Source organism: Camelina sativa, chromosome 13 (assembly GCF_000633955.1).
Source record: "Camelina sativa cultivar DH55 chromosome 13, Cs, whole genome shotgun sequence".
In the NCBI taxonomy this organism is placed as follows: Eukaryota; Viridiplantae; Streptophyta; class Magnoliopsida; order Brassicales; family Brassicaceae; genus Camelina; species Camelina sativa.
The window spans coordinates 3,124,703-3,146,791 of NC_025697.1; the positions used below are offsets into that span (position 1 = coordinate 3,124,703).

A 22,089-nucleotide genomic window follows, 5' to 3' on the forward strand; every position below is an offset into this window, starting at 1 on the left:
CGGAGGGGGAGGGGGAGGTACTGAATGTGCATCCTTAAAAGGAGGTGGTGGAGGTTGAGGGATTGAACGCACATGGCTAAAAGGAGGAGGAGGTGGGGGCGGTGGAGCTGTTTTACTAGGTGGGACCTTGAGTGAAGGTGCAACACTTGTATAAGGCAGAGGGGGAGGCGGGGGAATGTGATGTCCATTTGCTATTGTTGTATTTAATGAGCTAAAGGGAGGAGGAGGTGGTGGTGGTGGTTTAGAAGGGGACGATGTGGAGCACAGTTCACGAGTTTCGAAAGACGAAGCATACACAGACTTCCAAGGTGGTGGTGGCGGCGGCGGAGGTGACAAAGTTTCACTGTTTCGCCTCACAGATGCAAACGGGGGAGGTGGCGGAGGAGGCGGTGTTGATGGGAGCTGATATGCTTGAGAGTCGCTGCTCTTTTGGCCTACTGAATAGAATGCAGGCGGAGGCGGGGGAGGAGGCGGTTTTGATGGGAGCTGATATGCTTGAGAGTCACTGCTATTTTGGCCTATGGAATAGTGTGCAGGCGGAGGCGGCGGAGGAGGAGGCGGTTTTGATGGGAGCTGATATGCTTGAGTGTCGCTGCTCTTTTGGCCTACTGAATAGTGTGCAGGCGGAGGCGGCGGAGGAGGCGGTGTTGATGGGAGCTGATATGCTTGAGTGTCGCTGCTCTTTTGGACTGAATAGTGTGCAGGCGGAGGTGGCGGAGGAGGTGGTGTTGATCGGAGCTGATTTGCTTGAGTGTCGCTGCTCTTTTGACCTACTGAATAGTATGTAGGCGGAGGCGGCGGAGGAGGCGGTGTTGATCGGAGCTGATTTGCTTGAGTGTCGCTGCTCTTTTGGCCTACTGAACTGTATGCAGGCGGAGGCGGCATAAAAGGCGGTGAAGAGGTCGGAAGTTGAGAAGTAGAACATGTTGCAGGAGTTGCCAAAGCTGAAGCATACACAGACTTCCAAGGTGGGGATGGTGGTGGTGGAGGCAACACGGTTTCACTGTTTGGTCTCTCAGATGTTTGAGAGTATCTGTCATTTTGGTTCAGTGAAGAGTAAGTAGGCAGTGGTGGAGGTGGAGGAGGTGGAGGCGGTGCAGCTGCTTGCTTAGATGGTAAAACTGATGTAGTGGCCTCACTGGTTAGAGAGGGTAAAACTGATGTAGTGGCGTCACTGGTTAGAGAAGCTTGATGGGGAGAGGCAGTAGGTAGAGAAGCCGGCTTTTCCTTTGGGCTAGAATCTGGTGATGCGCAAATTGGAGCTCGACTACTCATATCCGGTGAAGAAACAGACGCTCTCAGATATTTAGTCTTAGCATCTTTTGGAATCACACCATCAGGTGATGTAGCTCTTTTGCCATCCTTGAGAGAAGTAGTAATTGAAGCAGGGGCACTGTTAATTCTTGTTGGGGGATACGCCACATGCATAGAATCTTTATATGAGCCCTTATTTGAAGGAATCCATCGAGAAACTGCGTTAGGCTTAGCCATTCTTACGTTCTGACCCTGTGTTTCTTGCTGCTTAGACTTCGGTTTAAGTGAATCTCCAGCCACCTTTGCATTTGCTCCGACCTGTTTCCTTGGTGTAGCTTGTGTTTTTTCGGATATGGGTTTGTTGAGATTAGAACTGGTTTTCTGAGTCGTAGGTTCTTCTAAATCATCCTGGGAACCATTGACTTCTCCATCACCTTTGCGTTGAGTCTCTGCTGTTCTAGAATCACTTTCCTTAGGTTCTTCTAAAAAATCCTGGGATCCATTACCTTCTCCATCACCTTTGCGTTGAGTCTCTGCTGTTCTAGAATCATTTTCTTTAGGTTCTTCTAAATCATCCTGGGAACCATTGACTTCTCCATCACCTTTGCGTTGAGTCTCTGCTGTTCTAGAATCATTTTCTTTAGGTTCTTCTAAATCATCCTGGGAATCATTGCCTTCTGCATCACCTTTGCGTTGAGTCTCTCCTGTGCTAGAATCATTTTCCTTCGCTTCCATGATCCTTCTCTTTCGCTGCTCATCACCATCATCTATTCCTATATCCTTCACTGAGTCAATATTAGAATCTGCCTTCCCATCCGACCTATAATGTACATCATCAACAGTGATATCTTTAACCGGATCCGTGCTAGTCTCTGCATGCATATCATGTTTATGATTAGAATCATCTGATGCAACTGATGCACAATCTAGAAACGCATTGGGATCCACGTCCCCCTTCCACACTTCTTTGCCCTCAGAATCATCTGAAGCAGTATCAACAACCAAAAAACTATCGGAATCTTTCTTATGGTCAGGTCCATCAATCACATCGCTAAAAATTTCCTCCACCTCAAAAAATTCTTCGGGTGAAGCCATATCAAAATCGCTCTCTTCTTCTAATATTGTAGAAGTTGTGATAGTAGGCACCACGGCATCAGCGCCAGAGAAAAGTACCTGATACATATATGAGTATGCATTCAAACTTAACAGCCTTATTCAAAAGATGATCAGAGAATATTTTCACAACGGCCTACCTCTGCCTTAAATTCCTTCGGGAACTGGTCCTTTGCATCCCAAAGTATATCCATCTCATCGCGGTGGACCATTAAAATATTAGCACGCACAAATGCCGTGTGGAACATGATTCTAAAGACAATCTCCTCACTCACAAAATCATCATGCAAATGTATACATTCCAGAACAACATCCCCTTGAACGCGGCACTGTATATCTAATTTCACCAGGATACACTCTTCCTGCAGATGAGATCACACATATGAGCATTTCATTGGTATAAACGAGCTCCCAAACTCTAAACTGTGTTTTATTTATGTTTTTAATTCTCATATGTGGCAAACTCTAAACCATTTCCCGTGCATAAATCAGTGTGATGATCATATTGAGAAACATGTCACTAAGATACAATGGTCTAAAGGTACCTGTTGGTAGAGACGAGTGTGTTTCTTTGTCTTTAATGTGGAGAAGAGAAGTATGGAACTCCTGTTGGTTCGGGCTTTAGGATCCTGCCCATAAACGCGTAGAATTGGTCTGCAACCTTTTCTCTCTTCAAAATGTGGGAGATCTCTGAGAATCAAGCAATCCAAAAGAAGAGGCGTGTCTGAAGGAGGCCAGTCAGAGCCTAAATTCCTTCTAGAAATGTACTGAAGATATCTGAGTTGAGAAGGATGTGGGTTTAGAGGCGACAATAGATGAAGAAGCTCTTTAGGAGCCTGTTTGTGTACCATCTCAAGAGTCTTCTGCTCACCATGATACTGCTTTCTGTACAATAAAAGCCCCGATAGCATGAAGGCAAGAACAGGCCAACCACCTCTTTCACAATGCATCAAGAGAACATTTTGTTGACCTTCCAACGATAACCAGCTTTCACTCGATCGTAGGAAGTGATGGATCATTTCGAGAGGTAAAAGCGGGCAACTCTCATACTGCCGTGGATAATCCATTACAGTCATATCGTATTGAGACAACACGTCTGATATTTGACTCCGTTGTTCCCCTTCTCTAAAATTAAACACCATGAAAGATGCTTCTGGGAAATGATCCTGAAGCTGCGCAACGATGCCACCCAAGTATACTTTGTACTCATCCTCCCCCATAACATCGCTAGAGAAACAGCAATCAAAGACTGCAAAACAAAAAAAAAGAAACAAGAGACGATCAGCTCAGAAACCTGGAAACTCAAATACATAATTCCTACTTTGAGACTTTTGTCACTGAAAACAATGTAGAAAGAAGCTCATCAAATAAACCCCTTTATCCAAAGAAGTATCATTGTCGAACATTTAAAGGAAAGCACAGTTTTTTATTTTCTTGATTCGTGTCACACACAATAGAAGAATATCCCACAAAGCTATAAATTGTCATCAAAGAGATTCTGATTCCTAAGAAACCTCTTTAATTCAAAGAGAGACAAGTTCAGCTAAGCTCCAATTTGCAAAAAAGCTACACTTGAAATTCTCAACGCAATTAAACTGCCAAAACCCCTCCAACCAACCAGAAGCTCATTAGCAAATTTGATACAAATGCGTCCATATTATTATAGCAAGTTTCGAGATGCTTATTTTTTTTTGTTGATCCTTGAAACAGGAGAATTCATGAAAGAGTAAAAATACCATAAACACGCTCCGAGATCTCGAGAAGGCGATCCGGAGGCTTCTTGTAGAAGAAGCGACGGAACAGCGCCATCCGGTGGCGCTGTCTCTCCCGCGATCAGATCCAAACCGTCGGATTTAGTAAACCAACAAAGAGATCATTATAGACTGCTCCAATTTCCGTTGACCTAAACCCCAGATCCCCTTCTTCCCCCTTCTAAATTCACCTCACAAACCCTAATTTTTGTTCTCACCCCCCTAAGCCCAGGAAAAAAAGTAGACAAATTTTACAAAATTACAAGAGCATGACAAAGACCCAATTCCCAGAATTATTCTCCTCTATAATCCAATTTTGGAAACAACGCAAGTCGTAATCACAACGCCAACCCCAAAAAAAGTTCAGGAAATTTTCCAAATTACTTTTTTTTTTTGGTTCAAATTGAATCGATCTCTCTCTCTCTCTCTCTCTCTATGTACAATGCCGAATCGTGGAAAACAAAGAATCTTCGAAGCTAATCAAAATAGTTTGTTAAAAATTAAAAAAAAATATGAAAGAGAGAGAAGGAAGTGACAGTGAGATGAAGAATTTCAGGTGAAAATAAGGAGAAAGATGAAGAAGCTCAGAATTACAAAAAAAAAAAAAAAAAAAAAAAAAAAAAAAAAAGNAAACGAACGAACAAGATATGAGATTTCGACAGATCTTCCAGCAGTTTTTTTCTCAATTTAATTTATTATTTTTATTATTTTTTTAATTACAAAAAGAGTTTTATTTTCATTTTTTTAGAGGTATTTAATAATAGCAAACCAAAAAAGCTTTTTTGATTCGTAACCATAGTTGTGTTGTTGTGTAATTGAAATTGAACTCTACGGAACACGAACCAAAAGCGTAAGTGGACGACGACTTTAGACACAGTTTAGAGAAAAAGGCAACAAAGACTCGGTTCGGATTTTTTTTTTGACAGACGAGACGAAGACAAGACCGTTCTCTACTCTCTAGGTGTCTGTCTCATCCTACGTGGATATTAGTACTTTTTAAAAATTTACAACCACGTTTCTTACGATCATAACAATAATAATTAAATTTCAACTTGGGGATTTTCCCATCTGTCTAAAACACGTCATTTTTAGAAATTCCTAATATCATTCATTCATTCATATGCGAACAACAAGCCATTAAACACATTAACATTTTCTTGTTTGTGAACCGTGTTCCGTGTACGTACGTACTTACCACATTTATAATTGGTTCATGTATATATATATATATATATATGTGTAATGTGTTTTTTAATATAATGATGTTAAACGGATCCCTTCTTTTATGATTTTATAAAGGGGATCGTCTTTTCGATCCTTTCAAACGGACCCCTTCTTTTATGATTTTATCAATCGATCATAGAGAGGACAGTAATTTGTCTATATGATTATATATGATAGTATAAATTTTGACAGATATAAATTTGCTGAAAACTAGTTATGAATAGATATGATCAAACAAAAAACGATTTTATATATTTAAAAACGGTTAACGGCCCATTGGTCTCCCTAACTGAGACCCATATAAAAAGTGTTGGGCTTAAGTATATTTAACAGCCCATTGATCTTCCTGACTAAAATAGTCACGTAACTCTTTAGATGCTGTGTATGCGATTGATTCTAATTCTATTAGGGTTCTGTGATTTGAATCGGTGAAGAAGGTGATATGGTCTACTGAATCCGTTTGCTTGGTTCCTGAATCCGATGTCGCTGTTCGGATGATTCTTTTTTTAAACCTCCTCCGGATGGGGGTTGTCGAGAGAAGGGAGCGTGTCTTTTGTCTTTGAACAAGATAATAAGCCCTCTAAATCGCTCTTCAAACCGGTTCGACCAGATGGTTTGTCTTAAAAAGATTGATTTTAATCTTCCAACAAATTAGGTTTGGTTTGCTGGAACTGTGTAAATTGAATTCTAAAGGGTTATAGTAATAGTTTTTTCACTTGTTTTCGATGTACAAAATTATAAGAAAGAGAATATTTTTTTTCTCAGGACTTGGGGAAAGTGAGCAGAGACATTAAATGTAAGAAAAAGACAAAGAGGAAGAAGAAAGAATGAGAGAGAGAGAGACGAAAAAACAAAAAAGTAATAATCTTTTTCTTCTTCTTCCTCTTTTCTCACAGAACAGCACAGCAGTACAGCACAAGTCTCTGTCTCTCCTCCAAGTCCCATGTATCGCTTCTTCTGTTTGTTTCCTGAGAAAATTCCACAAAGTCCCTGCAATCCAATCTCTTTATTCGCCCAAAGATAATGGCCCAGCAGATCTCAGACGCACTTCTAACATTAAAGATAAAAAGATACATATAGAGAGATCCCTGTTCTTTTGGGGTGTATCCCACTTTCTCCTTTTTTGCATTTTCCCGAGAAAATAAAAAGACATCTTTTTTTGTTTCTTTCTTTCTTCCCTCTGTTTTCTCAGCATCTTCCTCAACTAAAGAAAGAAGATTTGAGCTGAAACTCTCAGAAAAACCTTTCTTTTGTTCTTGTTTTTTTTCTTCTAAAGGTAGATCCTTTCTCTCTTCTTGTGTCTTGTCACTTTACTGATTATATAAGGTTTCTGGGTTTCTTCTTCTGCAGATATCTAACTCAAAAGTTTCATCTTTTGCTTCCTTCTTACTTAGGTAGGTCGTTGATGTTAGTTAACAGTGGCTTGTTTTTATTCGTTTCTTATTGCTTTAGAAAGCTTTGTTCTTCTTTCTCTTAACCTTCAACCACTTGTGATGTTTCTGTCAAAAAATAGTATTTGAGATCTTTTATCTACAAGCTCATCTTCCTCCACATTTGCAACTATAGATAGATAAGAATAAAAAGCAGATTTGATGATTCCTTATGAAAATTATTGGTTCATGCAAGTTGATAAAATTGTTTCTTTTTTTCTTTCTTGGTACAGCGATCTTGCTCTAGACTGTGAAGTGAATGAAAAAAAATGCAGCAGAACAGCTTTTTCCCGGGGTGCAATTTCTCAAACCGTGACAATACGGATGCGAGAACTGGCCGGAGTTTGTGTCCTGTACAGGACACTGATACGGTCTTAACCAATAATAGTTACGGCGTGAACCTGAATGTTGATGGTACACTCTCTTTGTTGTATGGTGATCTTTATCTTAGCCAAGTGAAAGAAGCGTTGAGACACACCATGCTTGTACATGAATCTGTCTTTGGAAGTCAGGTGTGTTTTCTTTTTTTTTTACTGCGTTATCTTGGGTTGTTTCTTGTTTCCTCCAAGTTAAAGAGTTTTGATACCTTTTTTTCATTATAGATCTATGAGCTTCATCGTCTGTACCGAAGGCAGAAGGAATTGATGATGGAAATGGAGGGAACTCGACAACAAAACGCTATGTACTTAAATCCTGTTTTCCCTATCCCTAGAATACACTGGATGAGTTCGAGCATCTCTGCTTATCAAACTAGGGGTTTGCCTCATGAAGAAGACATTCCTTACCAAATGGAAGCTGAGCTTCTTGTAGATAACAAGGTTGAGAAGTTTGAGAAGAAGGTCTTGGATATGGAATTACCAGTTTTCGAGTATAATGATATGCATGGAGGAGTCCATGAAGCTCCAAACTTTTTGAAAGAGCAATCTCTGAGAATGATGTCTTTGGATTCGGGTAATCAGTTGAGTAAGCTACAACTTGATCTGAATGAACCGGCCAAGATCGAGGAACATTCAGATAATGTGTTCAGTCAGTTCTTGAGTCCAGTTACATCAGATAGGATTAGAGAAGAGTCTGATGATACAAAGAATGAGAGAGAAAGTTCATTAAAAGGTTTCAACGGGATGAATGAAGCGCAAGAATCTGTTAAATGTCGAGAAGGTAAGAAAAGTGAACTATATGTTTACATATTGGTTTTTTTCTCAAACTTTCTTGATATATGGAAGGTTTAATTGATATGATACTTCTTTTGAGCAGAGTACGGAATTGACTTGAATATGTCTCCCCTTTCTTCCGAAGATGAAGTAACAACTATTGTTAAGAAGTTTGAAACCGAGAAACCTCAGGAGTCTTCTTCGGTTACGGTTCATGGGAAACACAGTTCAAATCAGCCGCGAGTGAATGTTCAAGCTCTACCATGTTCAACTAGCACTTTACTTTTGGACAGGCGATTTAAGTCATTCTTGAGAGGCTCAAGGTCAAAGAAGAAGGTAAAACTTTGTCCAAGCAACAAAACTTTCCAAGGCTCAAAGCATGACCCGCACTTGAGTGCTCAAGCCAGCTCAGAGTCTCAAAGCAATCAAACGAGCATGGAGAAAGGGAGTTCAAGTTCTTTGTCTGAGGCAAAATATGCAGAAAAGGGGACCAATCTAGGGAAGAAAAGGCGTTGTAAACCACAGATGAAGTCCAGTAAGGGTCAAAAAGTAGTAGCGAGAAAGAGTGGAAGAATGAAACGGAAGAAGAGCAGAAAGATATCTCTTGTTACGGAAGGAAATTATCAAGAAGTGTCTGCAGCTGAGGCTATAGTACATATGTCTAGAAAGTCCGCCACTGATTATATTACTTCCTTAAGTAAAAATCTTCTTTGGTTCGCCGAGATTTCTTCTTCGGTTGCAAAGATGCAAAGAGAGAAGAAGCTAGAGGAGCACGAGACAGGTATGAGATGGAAGCAGAGGAGAAGCCGGGCCAGGCAGGGAAAGCGGAAATGCAAAGATGACCAGGACGATGATAACGCGAGTATAGGCACATTTTCAGAATGTGAAGCCAATGAGGATCTGCAGGTACTAGGAAAGCTAATTGAAGCATCTGAACTAAAGTGGAATTGCAGGTTCCTCAAGAACAAGCGCAAAAGCTCTCCTCCTAAACCAATAGATGCTTTCACTTTTTGGGGGGAAGAAAAAACAGGTGTTTATTGGGGAGCCTTGAAAAAGCGAAGACGAAGCTCTAGAATTCCTGCTGCTGATTTTACTCACATGATCATCAACCAAGTAGTATAGCCAAACTAAAGAAGTAATTACATCCCTTGCCATAGTTTGCTTCATGTTTTTCTTTTGGAGAATTAAGAGTCTTACTCTTACTGATGATGCTTTTTGTAACAAGTCTTGTTCTAAAGATGAAGACTACATAGGAGAAACTAAACTTCTAGAATATCAGTTCCTCTAATGCCAATGACTGTGTTTTTTTAGACTAGAGATGGTACAGAACAAAGTTCAAAGCTAGTTAGATGAACCATCATAACCAGTCTTTTACATTACCTTGATTCTTGGTTCATACATTAAGTTAAAGCTTTGGTTTTTCCTCAAATCATATGGTTTCTGATTTTTGAGGAAAATGTTTATAACCAAATTGATATGTTTTAAAAAATATAGATCTCCATCGACCATGGTTGTGAATACTAGACCATATTGAATGAAACAAATGTATAAATGTATGGATATAAATATCAACCAGAAACATAGGCAGACCAAACTAGATAAAAGAAAGAAACAACAAACAAATGTATAAAATGTATGGATAAATATATAAACTCTTTTCTTTCTAACATAACGAAAAATGAGTAGTATTTCAAGAATTGAGGTTTGTAAAATGAGAGCTTTGAAGAGCTTCTTGTAAGAGTTCATGATCATCCCATGAATCGCGATAAGTCTCAAGATTCTCCTGTGAATTATTGAGAGCAGACAAACATAGTAGCTTCCTCCATTCTTCCAAATGCGGAAACCCAACATAGTCCGCGTATTTATCGCAATACTATAGCAAAAAGATTCAAATCATATAACACAAAACTGTCTTTAGCTAGGACATGAAATCAAGAGTAAAAGAAAAATATTATATTCTGTTTGTATAACTTACCGTGAAATCAGCAATGTCGTGAGTGTTGTGTTTAGGGACTCCAGCAAGATCTCTTGACCGGTAAAACTCTGCCACGGATTGTAACATTTGGTCAGAAGAAGGAAGAGCTGACTTCCCGGACAAAACTTGAGCTATCCATTTTGCTTGTGCTTCAAAGAATTGGAATCCTATTAACTGCAATAAAATGCCACCAATAATCTTTTTAAAAATTTTATTTTAAAGAGTGAAGTTAATGATTTGTATAGTCCCTAAAAACCAAAAGATGAAAGATGAGACCTTTCTGGGGATACCGACAAAGGAAAGAGAAGGGGAGAGACAAGGAGGGAAAGTATGTTCGAAGAGTGGACCAACTCTATCATCATCAACTTCTATTCTTCCTTTACTCTCAAGAAATGGAAACTTGTACGAGTACCTGTGTTTTTGGTCCCCCAAAAACATTATTATTATTATCAAAGTAAACAACATATACTAGTAGTACTATACATTTTGAGAAACTCAAAACAAATGACAAAAAAATTTGGTTATATTTTGTATATGATGTCCTCAAGAACTAGGGGTAGTGAATTGAGAAGACCAATGTAGAAAAAGATTTGTATCCCACTCAATCTGGCTTTATGAGTCCCGCATTTTAGTTAAGAATATGTACTATATAATGTTTTGATATATGCTTATATCAAGAAAGTTGATATTTATATTAATGAGTTTGTATTTTTATTCGAACGATATGTTTTCTAGTAGGACAAATATCTTTTTTGTGTGACCAAACTGGAGTAGGACTAATATCTAAGTTACGCAAAATCATGCAGATCCCAATGATAAACCATTATTATTTTTATTTAATTTCCTGCTTTAATCTTACTGATTAAAATTGGAATTATTGATGTAAAAAAAAAACAAATTGGAATTAGTTTTCTTTTATTTATTACATGAAGCAATGTGTATGTACGATGTCGATGAAGACCACAATACCCCACAAAGCCACACAACAATTAATTAGTTTAACTTAGTTACGGTTAATTCACACTATCAAAGGAACCTTAATTATCATTATCTATTTGTCTTCTCGAACGGAAACAAAAGGTAGTAATTAGTCTATTCTTCAGCTTTCAAGAAAAATTGCTTTTTTACACTAACCAAATCAATCAAATTAAAGATCTTTTGTTTATCCATTCTATCTTACCCGGTGCAATATAAAATTGTATCAGCGACGACCCAAGATCCATCCACAAAAATGACTCTCCCATCATTCTCTAAAGATTCAATCTGCGAAACGAAATCAAAGAAATAAATTTTAAAATCCAAATTTTCATACATAAAAAAACATGATATAAGATAACTTATTATAATATATACTAGTAAAGAGAACCTGTGGGTGAATAAGAAGGTTTGGGTGTTTGGAAATGACTTTGGAAAGGCCAGACGATATATCAAGTGTCTTGGAACTTAAATGAACTTCCTTTGCCACTTCCACAAGCTCCATTGATATGTCTTGTCCACTCATTGAGTTCCCAACCACCACCACCACCTATCACCATCATGAACATCACTATCATTATAAGTCATAACTCATAAGTCATAACCATCATAATCATCACCAAATTTAAGAGGATATAGAGATATTCAATCACCTCATTACGAAATGGATCAGGCACCCTGTAAATATGGCTATGGATTTGCTTCCTTTTCCAAGAATCCACTCCTATAGCCACCAAATAATCATGAAAAACAAATCAGTAACCATACATATATACATAAATTAGCAAATAGAAAATATAGAGATCAAGTATAGTCAAATAATCAACAAATGTCAACTAGTAGTAACTATTGAATTGAATCCAATAGATATATTACCTTTAATAGAGGGCAATCTAGGGTGGGAATAATGACCAGTAGCGACAACAACAGCATCAAAGATGTCTTCCAAAACCTTACCACTTAACTTCTCTTTACTTCTCACAATCCACCTCCTTATATCATCATCTTCGTCTTCTTCCCTTACAAACTCAACCTTAACATTAAACCTAATCATCTCTCTTAACCCAAAAGCTTCACAAAAGTCCTTAAGATACAACCAAAGCTCCTTATGCCCTGGAAACCTCCTCATGTCTCTCCCTTTCTTCGCCACAAACGGAAAATCCGAATAACCCATTATCTCTCTCGGTGAGGTTAGCCTCAAGGAAGAGTAAATGCTGCTATGGACCTTAAGTTCACCATTAATGGAACTAATACTTCTTCCTAATGGATCTTCTTCTTCTACGTTTGGTTGATACAACCATTGCCCCCCTACGTCGCCGTTTTGCTCCATCACCACCACTTTGTGCCCTTCTTTTCTTAGCTCCCTTGCGGAGACTAACCCCGCCGGTCCAGCTCCGATCACACATACCTTCTTTGATCGGCTTCTTGATGTTTCTGGTGTCACCGAAACCATATTCTTATAATCTTATTAGTTTGAAGAAAGATAAATTTGAAATGGTTTCTTGATTTGGTTTCTTTATGTGGTCTCTCCCCCGATGTTCTTTTTATAGTTGAAATCTAAGACTATCTCACTACTACTACTCGATATGTCATGTGTCAAAAAAAAAAATGTCATGTTTCATTTCTCTTTATTTATTTACTTTTTTGCTGGTTGTATAATTATTACACTCATAATCTTTTATATATACTTATAATATATATATATATATATATATGGATATATGCAGATTACAGTATATGAGAGAGAAGGCGTACATGACAAATTAGATTGACTGGAAACAAAAAAATGAAATTATATAAATATGTACATGTAAATTAATGTAGTATCTCCTTTTCCAAAAGATTCGTATACTACATTCACATTGTACAATAGTTAAATCCGGATACATTCTTCACATAGTATGACAACAGTCGTATAATATTCATTATCAGAAGTGTTTCGTACATGTACAATATAATCTTCTCTTCTTAAGTAAATCCCGATATCGTTGTCTATTTTTGAGATGGTTATTAGATCTTTTATTTGTCATTTGTGCATGAAACTATTGGAAAACAAAAACATCTAACTAAGAATCTATTTCAAAATTCAAGACGTAGGGTCTATGATTTAACAAAAAAAAAAAAAAAAAAAAANAAAGAAACCTCAGTTTGAGTAAGTAAATGGGTCCTGATTTGATATATTTTCAATCAAAACCCTGACCGATCCACCGTCGTCCATATGAGGATACGACTATTTTTGTAGGTCAAATTTATATTTCGACGTGGAAGCTAATTAATATTAATGTTTCAAACTTTTTTTTTTCAGCAAAAGAGATTCATGAATCATGATAAATTTTAAAAATCATCAATCATCATTTTCCTTAGGAAACAATTTTAATACTCTATATCATTGCTTTGGTATTTGATTACGTAGTTGTATGCTAAAAATGGTAACGATAATTCGCTTGGCCATCGTAGGAAGAAGATACATGCATGTCTTATATAACCTCTTCACAAAAGTACTGATTTTGTAATGACTTCAAAACTATAATATTTAATTAATTTTTTTTTGATACAATGTTAGTAATTTCGTTCTGTTGATTGATGCTGTTAATTGAATTTATTTATATATATATATATATATAGTTTTTTATGTAGCATAGAAATATTCTTTCTCTCTCTTGAAAATATTGATGAAAAATTATATGACGATTCAGTATTGTTTAATATATACATAGATCAAATCTTAAAAAGATAAACTAAAAAGTATGAGAAACTTAACGTCCGAGGTAAAAAGTAGTATGAATTACGTGCCGACTAGAAATACATCTAATAAAAGATAGTATTAAAATAACAGAAAGTGAGACAAAAAAGTCAGTAAACCCTTTCCAGCCAAGTTTAAAAAAGAAAACAGTCTTGAGACACAAAATAATTAATGGCTTTGTGTCCCTCTAACTCAAAGAAACTCCCTCTTGCTGTTAAAAGCTGTGCTTAGGGTTTGTTGGAAACATTACCAACCTATATTATAGTATATTATTGAAATAAATGATTTAAATGAAATAAATTACCATTATAAGTTTATATATAGAATTGCTAATTGAAATTACAAAAAATACGAGCAACATCTACAAAATTTTGAGATCCATGAAATCTACGTACAGTATAATAATACATGAATATGATAGAATTAACATATTATATATGCAAATATTAAAAGTATACATAACCAAATTATTGAAATTGGGAGAGTAAGACTAAAATGGGTCCCCACATATTGGAAAGAGCAAGTCTTAAAACATCAACAATATATAATTTCATTAGGATCACATCTTATACTTTAAAAGGAACCAAAAATATTATACTTTGCGATCGGCATTTCAACATCTTTTTTCCCAAAAAATATTATAATTATCATATCAGTTGCATTGTATGTAATAAAAATATGATGATACGTAACGTAATATAGCATTGGATCCACTCTTTGTTTTTCCAGTATCTGATTTTCTCCCATTGGAACATCCTTTGCTTCTTCGTTACACAACAAATTTTATTTATATTTATTTAAATAGAAATATGAAGTGTGAGTATTTTCAATAATTAACTTCTTTTTTTTTGGATGTTTTTATCGCTTTGGAGAAAAGGAATCAACATGTACTTTATTAGTATATATATATTAACATATAAAAAAACGGAGATCTGGAATTTACAAAAAAAAATAATTGTGCATAAACTATTTGGAAAAGGAATTAATTGTTCTTTCCTTTTTTAGTATAATTTATTGTTATTTCCTATAAAAAGTAAATTAACATATATGATCTGTTCACGCGCGATTGTGCGAGTGATGTGTTATTTTTTTTATTTATTATCAACAGCAACTGCAAGAGCAACCTTTAATTTTTTTTTTTGTTACAAACTGTGGTTGGTATTGGTCAAACGGATTTAAAAACAAAATAAAATGTAGAAGAAAATCTTACCATTAAAATAATTAGGCTGACCACTTTTGCTTTCTTAACAAGAATCTGCCGAGAAACTAATCTTTCATTCCAAGCAAAACTGTGATTACAGAGATACAATCATACAAACAGAACCTTTGCTTTGTCACTGAGAGTTCCATTTACTGACAAGTCAAAAAAATGTTTTTTTTTTATGAGGCATGATTGGTTTTCTGATCTTTGGAGAAAGAACTACCAGGAACTTCAACCATAAGCTCATCTTCCTCTTCATCGGTTACTGAATCAGTCTCCTGGGAACATACATAACAAAAGTTTAATGGTATAACGAGTCTGCCATGTATTGTTAAAGTCCCCATGTCATTAGAATATGTCTCATAATCAATACCTTTGTGCAGTCGTCAGCCGAGAGATCTGTTTGCTTTGGTATGTTTCTGAGTTCTTTTAAAGTGTTTTTGAGTTGCTTTCTGGCTTCGGACCGTATCACTTTACGTTCTGAACATTGAGCTGCAGTGACATCGGCATGACAAGCCACACAAAGTGTCCTCATGTTCTCTAGCCGACATTCGCCTAACAATGATCCAAATTTCAAGACAATTTGTTCAATCAGTTAGATTCACATACGAAATCATGTATTTGTGACATTGTAGAGAATGATGTTTATTGAGAGGTCTTGTGTAAACGATTGCGACTTACCTCCACCTTGGTACACTGGGATGATATGATCTGCATGCCACGCATTTCCCTCGGTTGGATCAGTGACCAGGGTTTCAAGCCTTTGACATTAAAGGAGAAAATTAAGAAATTGAATTTCAAAAAAAAAATTGTATGTTCAATGCAGTGATTAAACTCCTTATATGATATTGTAAGACAAATACAAACAAAAAATTGGGTTTGAATGGCTCACAAGTTCTTCCGGGCAAACAATTCTGGAGCAACTTGGTATATGTATTTACGGCGTTTATCCAGTGGTAAAGGCCTCAACCGTCTGACAAGTTGGTGGCAGTCTAATTTGCAGTTTGTGCAAATTCCATGTTCTATCTGAAAAAGTTCCTGAGATTTGAAACCTTACACCTCTTAGTGATGCATTTAAGGTATAAAATATATGAAACATTGCTGATCATAACCCATATGCATTAAATAATGAAAGAATGACCAAGACAAACCTGACGAATGTATCTGCCGCTTGTTCTTATCCGGTAATCTTCATAGCATGCAAGATCACAGAAAAGATCCTCAAAATACTCAGGCTCCTTGGCGTTTTTTCCCCTAGAATAAATAAAATTATTTAAAGTTAATTAGAAAACAGTGACCAAAAACAATCAATCAGTCAGTAAACCATGTTTTCACTCACTTGCAGGGCTTTTGACAGAGTTTACAGAGTGGTTCGTTGCTCATACTCCAAGCTTGGGTGTATTCTTTTTCCTTTCTTTGATGGCCACTTCTAAGGTTGACCTTTTTCCACACTGCACTTGCAGGTAAAGGAATACTGATTTCAGAAAACGGTGTGTTTCGTCTTTTGCTCCCTCCCCTGAGCAATCCCTGATGAAGAAAACTCTCAATATAGTTATGTTCGAATCATATATTCGGAAAAAAAAATTAGCTTAAAGATTTACCTCACTGTTGTGGCTAGCACTTTCACTCAAGTAGCTTAACTCCAGTGACAGAGGTAACTGTAAAGGCTTTCCAAGTAGTTTTCGCTTTTCGATTGGCCGTAATGATTTCCACTCTTTAAGAAATTCTAAAATAGCAAGTACATGAACCGTATCATCCGTATTGGATCCAGGACTTGTTTCTTTATTGATACCCTGACTTAAATTGCTTGCTTCAATCTCTTCTGGTCGGAAGTTCTCGAAGCGAGGCCTTGGTCGTGGATCTTTCCCAGGAATGCAAGAATATAAATGAATTCTTCCAGTGTTTTGGGTCACCTAAAATAATTTAAGATCCGATTCATATGTGTTGTCAGCTCCAAACAAGTAAAGATCATGATATTTGATAAAATTTCATAATAGAAGTAAAATCAGACTGCAGCCTAGATCTAATAAACTTAGAACTGACACGAGACTGAAAATATGCAGTGGATTCACCAAATTTGGCCTCCTTGACATAATTATATTCATGACCACCAAGGTCCAAGGCAACAAGAATAACTGATAAAATAAGAAGAACCAATGCAGACTTAAACTTTACCTCAAATCGCAGGGAATCGACAAGTGGATAAATGGAATCGGAATCATTTTCTTTCACAAGCCCATCATCAACAATAAGCTGCATCATAAGAAAATGTACATATAAATTTTAGGACATGTCAGAGAAGAAAAATAAACCTTTTAAATTCATACATTTTCAGGCTGATGATTTTCTTGGGTTTCCTGGTCTAATATATTAGAAGAAATGCTTCCAGAAGACCTCATCTCAGAGCCCGAACCATTTTCATCAAAAGGACAAGCTTCTAATATATCCAAATGAGAAATCAGGTCGTCCTGTTTGGCCAAACAAAAAAAAAAAAACCATTCAGCCAAAACGAGTGAATATCTGAGTACCATAATCAATGAGACATCTGAGTTCCATAATCAAAGAGACATTTGGCTTGTATAATTCATGGTGTACGAAAGATAAATTCTGAGGTCATAAAGGTCCAATTTGTTTGATCAATGACAAGTCAAGAGATAAACCTTGAGATCAATAGTATTTGATACATCTGTCCCAGATCCCAAATCTTCACAGCTTTCAACAATCTTATCAGCTACTACAGTATTAGCTTTTGATGGTTGCGCTTCAAGAACTTCTCTTTCACTGCTTTCTTCAGCAGGCTTGAAAATATATGCTCTTTCAATCTGCCCAGACATCAATTTTTATCATTAAGACTAATGGTTGTCATGTGAATAAAAATTAAGCCTATGACATATGAATAAGCCTCTCTGTGTTGTCAAAATCTAAGGGAAGGACAGTAGTTTACTGAGAATTGAGTAAAAGAGCAGAGATTTGGGAGGTACTTCAATTTCGGTCTTCCCATCATATTTTCCATCAGTGGTAGATGAAATACGGTGCAACTTCTTGTTCAGATTTTGCCAATTTGACTCGTCCATAGTATCCTGTATCCGATTCAAGTATAATGGATAAGACAAGCTCCAAGTGACTAATATCGCAGCAGCAAACAAGTTTACCTTTGCGCAGATGATGTATACATTGACTGCACTTGTCTGACCTCGCCTATGTGCTCTATCCTCAGCCTTCAAAATGCAATCAATTAATAGGTTTAGGGAAAACAAGAAGTTAAGAGTACAAAAAAGAGCAGTACAGGAAAAATACCTGAAGCAACAGTGATGGTGTTTTAGGCAATTCAACGAACACAACATTTTGTGCTGCTGAAAAATCGAGTCCAACTCCCCCAGCTTCTACGCCAATTATTGCAACTTTTACCTGGAGGGAGAGCCATAACATAGGTCAAATACCACACATCCCAGCAAGCACAATCAATTCAAGAGTTAATAAACATATAGGACATATTGTGCATACCTCACTAGAAAACTGAAATGACTGTACAGCCAATTGTCTATCTCTTGGCAATGTCATCCCATCAATGCGGACGAAACCAATCCCTTTATCACATATAAATTCCTGAAAAGCAATATTCACAAGTGAAATTTTAACAGAAAACTACTAGCTCATAATATGTTACATGAGCTGCATCGTTATAATTACAAGTTTAACTAGCAGACAGATATACAGTTTTGAAATTTTCGAAGAGTTAATGATGAGATTGAAGCATACTAACCTGAATTCCATCCAGAACCTTGTGGTGATGTGCAAAAATGACCATTTTAGTTGAACTTGTGTCTCCATCAATTTCTTCTGGGGTATAATCCAATCTTGATAGAAGTGGATGTAGGGATAACCATTCACGAAAGGCAGAAAGCTTTGCAATGCCAAGTTGTTGATAGGAAAGTTTCCCACATAGTTGATTCTCTTTGTCAGCTAAAGCACAACAAAAGGATAAAATGAAAAAGAGTGCAAATATATGCAGAAAGAATTATATCTTGACACCTATGGAAATAATATAGTCAAAACATACTCTCAGGGCCTTCAGAGTTCTCTGCGTCTACATGTCCAGCTTCATTTGATCCACGAGCATTTTGATCTATACTTAAAAAGGCAGCATGTGTTAAAACATTGTATGGACCACAGTGATTCAGTAGATCAAAATGTCTTGAATACTAATGATAAAAAACAACTCAACATAATTACTAGGTTGGTATAAAACACGCCACATACGCTTAGGTTCATGTGAGTTCTCTGTGGTTTCTGCTATAGCACCATCTTTTTGTTTATTAGCCTCGCTGACAATAGACATTGCTAAAGCTATATCGGACTTCTTTAGAAGTATGGTTACGATTTGCCTACGTTTTGGGGGTAACTGTGTTAACACATGCTGCTTCAGTCTTCTTATCTGTAAAAAATAAAAAGAGATTTCATATTACATAGTTCTCTACCACCTCACAACACAAAACAAGAAACTTAAATTGGCATAAGATATCAGTGATATCATTGCCTGTTCTTCTCATTTTTCAAAAACTTTCACGAACAGCACAGAGAATAAACAAATAGTTAACTGAACTGTGAAGTAGGAACATGGAAATATTTTCATCCATAAAATTCAAATTAAAATTGTCTTCATATTTATCTTGAAGTCTAGAAATACTTATAAGTTGTTACATAAACATAAAAAATTATTAGACACACTAGGTCCTGTCTGAATACTGAGGAAAGATCAATTAAGACACAATTTCCTAATATCTACCATTGTGAACCAAACTGAAATTAGAGAACAAGGATTTACCATCACTGTTTGGTTTAGCAGTATGTTTAATTCCAGTAAGCGAGTGCCCTTTGAAAAATCCTGCGATGTCGAACCAGAAGATTTGTTACCATCTCGCAACATTACAAAATAAAACCTAAGATAAAGGAACCACAAATCATATTAGTAAGAAAGCGACTAAAAAGAAATAAAATGAAGTATGATCGCAACATCCTCTATGGGTAACCACTTATCATGCAATGGGAACATTCTGCACTTATAATATAGGATCATGATGTCACAACAGGCTATCACAAGTCCATATGTACCTGGAAAATTTTCCCTTGTATACCTCTGACAAGCCCAACTTCACAGTAGGTTTTCGCAAACTCATACTTGTCCTTTCCCAGCAAACCAGGCCTGGTGACAGAATCAATGTTAGAAAAGGGAAGTAGTGCAAATCCAAAAGTTTATGTCAAATTTTGTAGATGACTTGCCATAGCATATTTATCTGATGGAAGATGTCAAAGGGCCTGTGGTCATCTAGGAAACAAATTTAAGGATAAATGACAAATTCGACGTAAACAGAAAATACTGATTTGACACAGAGTTAAATTTCCACAACCTCGATAAAGAAGGAGTTCCTGACAACAGAACTATGTGCTTAACCTTTTCAGCAACATCAAGGACTGTCTTTATCTGCAAAGCATAGCCGAAAGTGTTATGAACTCCACTCAGATACAAAGATGTTCTTTTTAGTTTAGAGAAAATGTCACTGAATCATCTCTGTGTTAATCAAAGGTAATTAAAAGCAACTAAGCATAGAAAAAAGGACACAGGAAGGCATGCTTAAAAATGAAATTAGTGATGAACACGAGGTCTTAGATACCTCAGGTGTATCTGACTTCTTTTTCGAGCATCGTAGATGATGAGATTCATCTACTATTAAGAGGGCCCACTCTCGCTCAAGCATAGTCGTCCGGAGATGCTGAAGCATCTTGTATGAGATAACCACAACTTTTGGCCATCTTGGTAAATAGGCAGGATTATTTTGATGACCAAAAACTGAAACCAAAAAGTTTCATCAAACACAACTCGATGTGACAAGAAGCCAGTTAACAACTCTAAAAACTGAATTAAGCAATTGCTTTAGAGCTCCACTGGAGAAAAATAGAATTCGAGACAGAGATTGCTATATTGCAGTTCAGTAAAGACTTTTACCGAGATGTACGTCAGAAGGCAAACAAAATGGCAACCAACGTTCCAATTCTTCTGCCCACGAGAAACGCAAAACAGCTGGACAGACAACAAGTATGGAACCCTCATTTATGAAGCAACCAGCAATGGCAATGGCCTGACACAAAGATTAACCACTCAGTTTACCTACTTCACCAAACTACTAAAAGCTTTTAAATTTCCTCACAAATACCAAATACATCACCTGAAGCGTCTTTCCAAGCCCCATTTCATCAGCTATAAGACACCTGCCACCTCTCCGTAAACCAAATCTTAGACCATCAAGTTGGAAAGGCAAAAGAGCATTCACCAATTTCCTCGGCAAGGTTTCAATCAGTTCTTCAACCTTCTCCTCCGTAAAATGTTCAGGTATACAAGGTTGCCACTTCCCAGAAAAGAATGACTGAGAAAGTTTCTCAACAACAGCCAACGTTTTCCAAGGTATAACTTCAACTTCAACTCTCTTAGACCTTTTAAGACATCCAGAGACCATACTGTACTCTCTGATCTTATAAATCCCAGCTTTTCCCCCATCTTGATTTTGAGTATAGTGTGAAGGAATCGCCTGAAAGTAAAAATCAATTCGAATATCAAAAACCCTAAAAATCGGAGACTTAAAAATTCCCTCTTTTTTTTAACCCTTTAACAAAAAAAAAATCAAAGCTTTGTTGAAGAACTTACATCAGATAGTATCTCTCGCAATTGACGAAGACACTCTTGCTCTTCAGGGCAACGAAACCCTTGCAATTGAAACGGCGTCACCGAAAACGAATCAGGGTAACAGATCTCAAGCCTGACGCGGAACTTTTCCGGAACACCGGTACCCGATTCGTAGTTGCGATTCCGTTCTTGAAACCCGACATCGTAACCATCATCTAGCTTTCGACATTTAGCTAACCTGAAATCTTGTTGTCGCTGTGAGTTTCCTGAAGAATCAAACGACGGCTTACGTTTCTCCCCATACAACATTAATCGATTCGCTTTGTCTCTTCGCCTTTGCTCTTCTGAAACCTCCATTGATTGAATCTGAGAGTCTTGAGTTGTGTTCCTCCTGGTGTGGTGTGGTAAAGTGAAGAGAGAAGGCGTTTGAAAATTTGAAACGTACGAGCATATGTTGAAACAAGAGATGAGCGGGTACGAAGAAATCACACGTGTCAAACTCCACACGCGTGAATTAGATTTAACTCCGGTTCGGTACAATAACAGAAATAACCAATCAAACCGGATTCCAATTTTACAACAGTAGACAAATC

At 36.9% G+C, this 22,089-nt stretch overlaps 4 protein-coding genes across 5 annotated transcripts in view; 1 reads left to right on the forward strand and 3 right to left on the reverse strand.

Moving 5' to 3' along the window:
* Positions 1 to 4,716, reverse strand: part of LOC104737881 (formin-like protein 20) — an 8,840-nt gene extending 4,124 nt beyond the window's left edge. Inside the window, exons 1-4 of the mRNA XM_010458134.1 lie at positions 4,104 to 4,716; positions 2,913 to 3,616; positions 2,508 to 2,729; positions 1 to 2,427 (exon numbers count right to left, since the gene is read on the reverse strand). Of these exons, the coding sequence (XP_010456436.1) occupies positions 1 to 2,427; positions 2,508 to 2,729; positions 2,913 to 3,616; positions 4,104 to 4,176 (3,426 nt within the window). The 5' untranslated portion in view covers positions 4,177 to 4,716. The remainder of the gene's footprint in view (positions 2,428 to 2,507; positions 2,730 to 2,912; positions 3,617 to 4,103) is intronic.
* LOC104734796 lies at positions 5,749 to 9,233 on the forward strand. 2 transcript variants are annotated; one of them, XM_010454441.2, is made up of 4 exons: positions 5,749 to 6,736; positions 7,006 to 7,284; positions 7,375 to 7,930; positions 8,027 to 9,233. In XM_010454441.2, the coding sequence occupies exons 2-4, from the start codon at positions 7,042 to 7,044 to the stop codon at positions 9,043 to 9,045; spliced, it is 1,818 nt and encodes a 605-aa protein (XP_010452743.1). In that variant the 5' UTR covers positions 5,749 to 6,736; positions 7,006 to 7,041; the 3' UTR covers positions 9,046 to 9,233. The 2 variants fall into 2 exon arrangements, with proteins under 2 accessions (XP_010452743.1, XP_010452745.1); XM_010454443.2 differs by having other exon boundaries at positions 5,749 to 6,618.
* On the reverse strand, positions 9,454 to 12,439 carry LOC104734798 (flavin-containing monooxygenase FMO GS-OX-like 9). Its single transcript, XM_010454444.2, has 7 exons — positions 11,750 to 12,439; positions 11,527 to 11,597; positions 11,265 to 11,423; positions 11,079 to 11,161; positions 10,175 to 10,310; positions 9,899 to 10,072; positions 9,454 to 9,796 (listed from the first exon to the last, which is right to left on the reverse strand). Exons 1-7 carry the CDS (start codon positions 12,324 to 12,326, stop codon positions 9,614 to 9,616), a joined length of 1,383 nt encoding a protein of 460 aa, XP_010452746.1. The 5' UTR covers positions 12,327 to 12,439; the 3' UTR covers positions 9,454 to 9,613.
* LOC104734799 (DNA annealing helicase and endonuclease ZRANB3-like) lies at positions 14,878 to 21,904 on the reverse strand. Its single transcript, XM_010454445.2, has 25 exons — positions 21,518 to 21,904; positions 21,042 to 21,401; positions 20,822 to 20,954; positions 20,490 to 20,665; positions 20,226 to 20,299; positions 20,098 to 20,133; positions 19,930 to 20,020; positions 19,643 to 19,702; positions 19,078 to 19,252; positions 18,878 to 18,943; positions 18,581 to 18,780; positions 18,322 to 18,423; positions 18,115 to 18,225; positions 17,970 to 18,035; positions 17,799 to 17,897; positions 17,478 to 17,639; positions 17,145 to 17,285; positions 16,993 to 17,070; positions 16,419 to 16,730; positions 16,157 to 16,344; positions 15,969 to 16,071; positions 15,710 to 15,855; positions 15,499 to 15,578; positions 15,191 to 15,372; positions 14,878 to 15,095 (listed from the first exon to the last, which is right to left on the reverse strand). Exons 1-25 carry the CDS (start codon positions 21,851 to 21,853, stop codon positions 14,997 to 14,999), a joined length of 3,576 nt encoding a protein of 1,191 aa, XP_010452747.1. The 5' UTR covers positions 21,854 to 21,904; the 3' UTR covers positions 14,878 to 14,996.

Excerpts from the sequence above, each read along its gene's own strand:
- LOC104734799 (XM_010454445.2), bottom strand. The coding sequence starts at position 21,853 with ATGGAGGTTTCAGAAGAGCAAAGGCGAAGAGACAAAGCGAATCGATTA. Across the intron at positions 19,253-19,642 it reads TGCTAAACCAAACAGTGATG|ATAAGAAGACTGAAGCAGCA; the intron begins GTAAATCCTTGT and ends TATTTTTTACAG. Across the intron at positions 17,071-17,144 it reads AAAATCATCAGCCTGAAAAT|CTTATTGTTGATGATGGGCT; the intron begins GTATGAATTTAA and ends CTTATGATGCAG.
- LOC104734796 (XM_010454441.2), top strand. The coding sequence starts at position 7,042 with ATGCAGCAGAACAGCTTTTTCCCGGGGTGCAATTTCTCAAACCGTGAC. Across the intron at positions 7,285-7,374 it reads AATCTGTCTTTGGAAGTCAG|ATCTATGAGCTTCATCGTCT; the intron begins GTGTGTTTTCTT and ends TTTTCATTATAG. Across the intron at positions 7,931-8,026 it reads ATCTGTTAAATGTCGAGAAG|AGTACGGAATTGACTTGAAT; the intron begins GTAAGAAAAGTG and ends TCTTTTGAGCAG.
- LOC104734798 (XM_010454444.2), bottom strand. The coding sequence starts at position 12,326 with ATGGTTTCGGTGACACCAGAAACATCAAGAAGCCGATCAAAGAAGGTA. Across the intron at positions 11,162-11,264 it reads ACCTTCTTATTCACCCACAG|ATTGAATCTTTAGAGAATGA; the intron begins GTTCTCTTTACT and ends TTCGTTTCGCAG. Across the intron at positions 10,311-11,078 it reads ACAATTTTATATTGCACCGG|GTACTCGTACAAGTTTCCAT; the intron begins GTAAGATAGAAT and ends CCAAAAACACAG.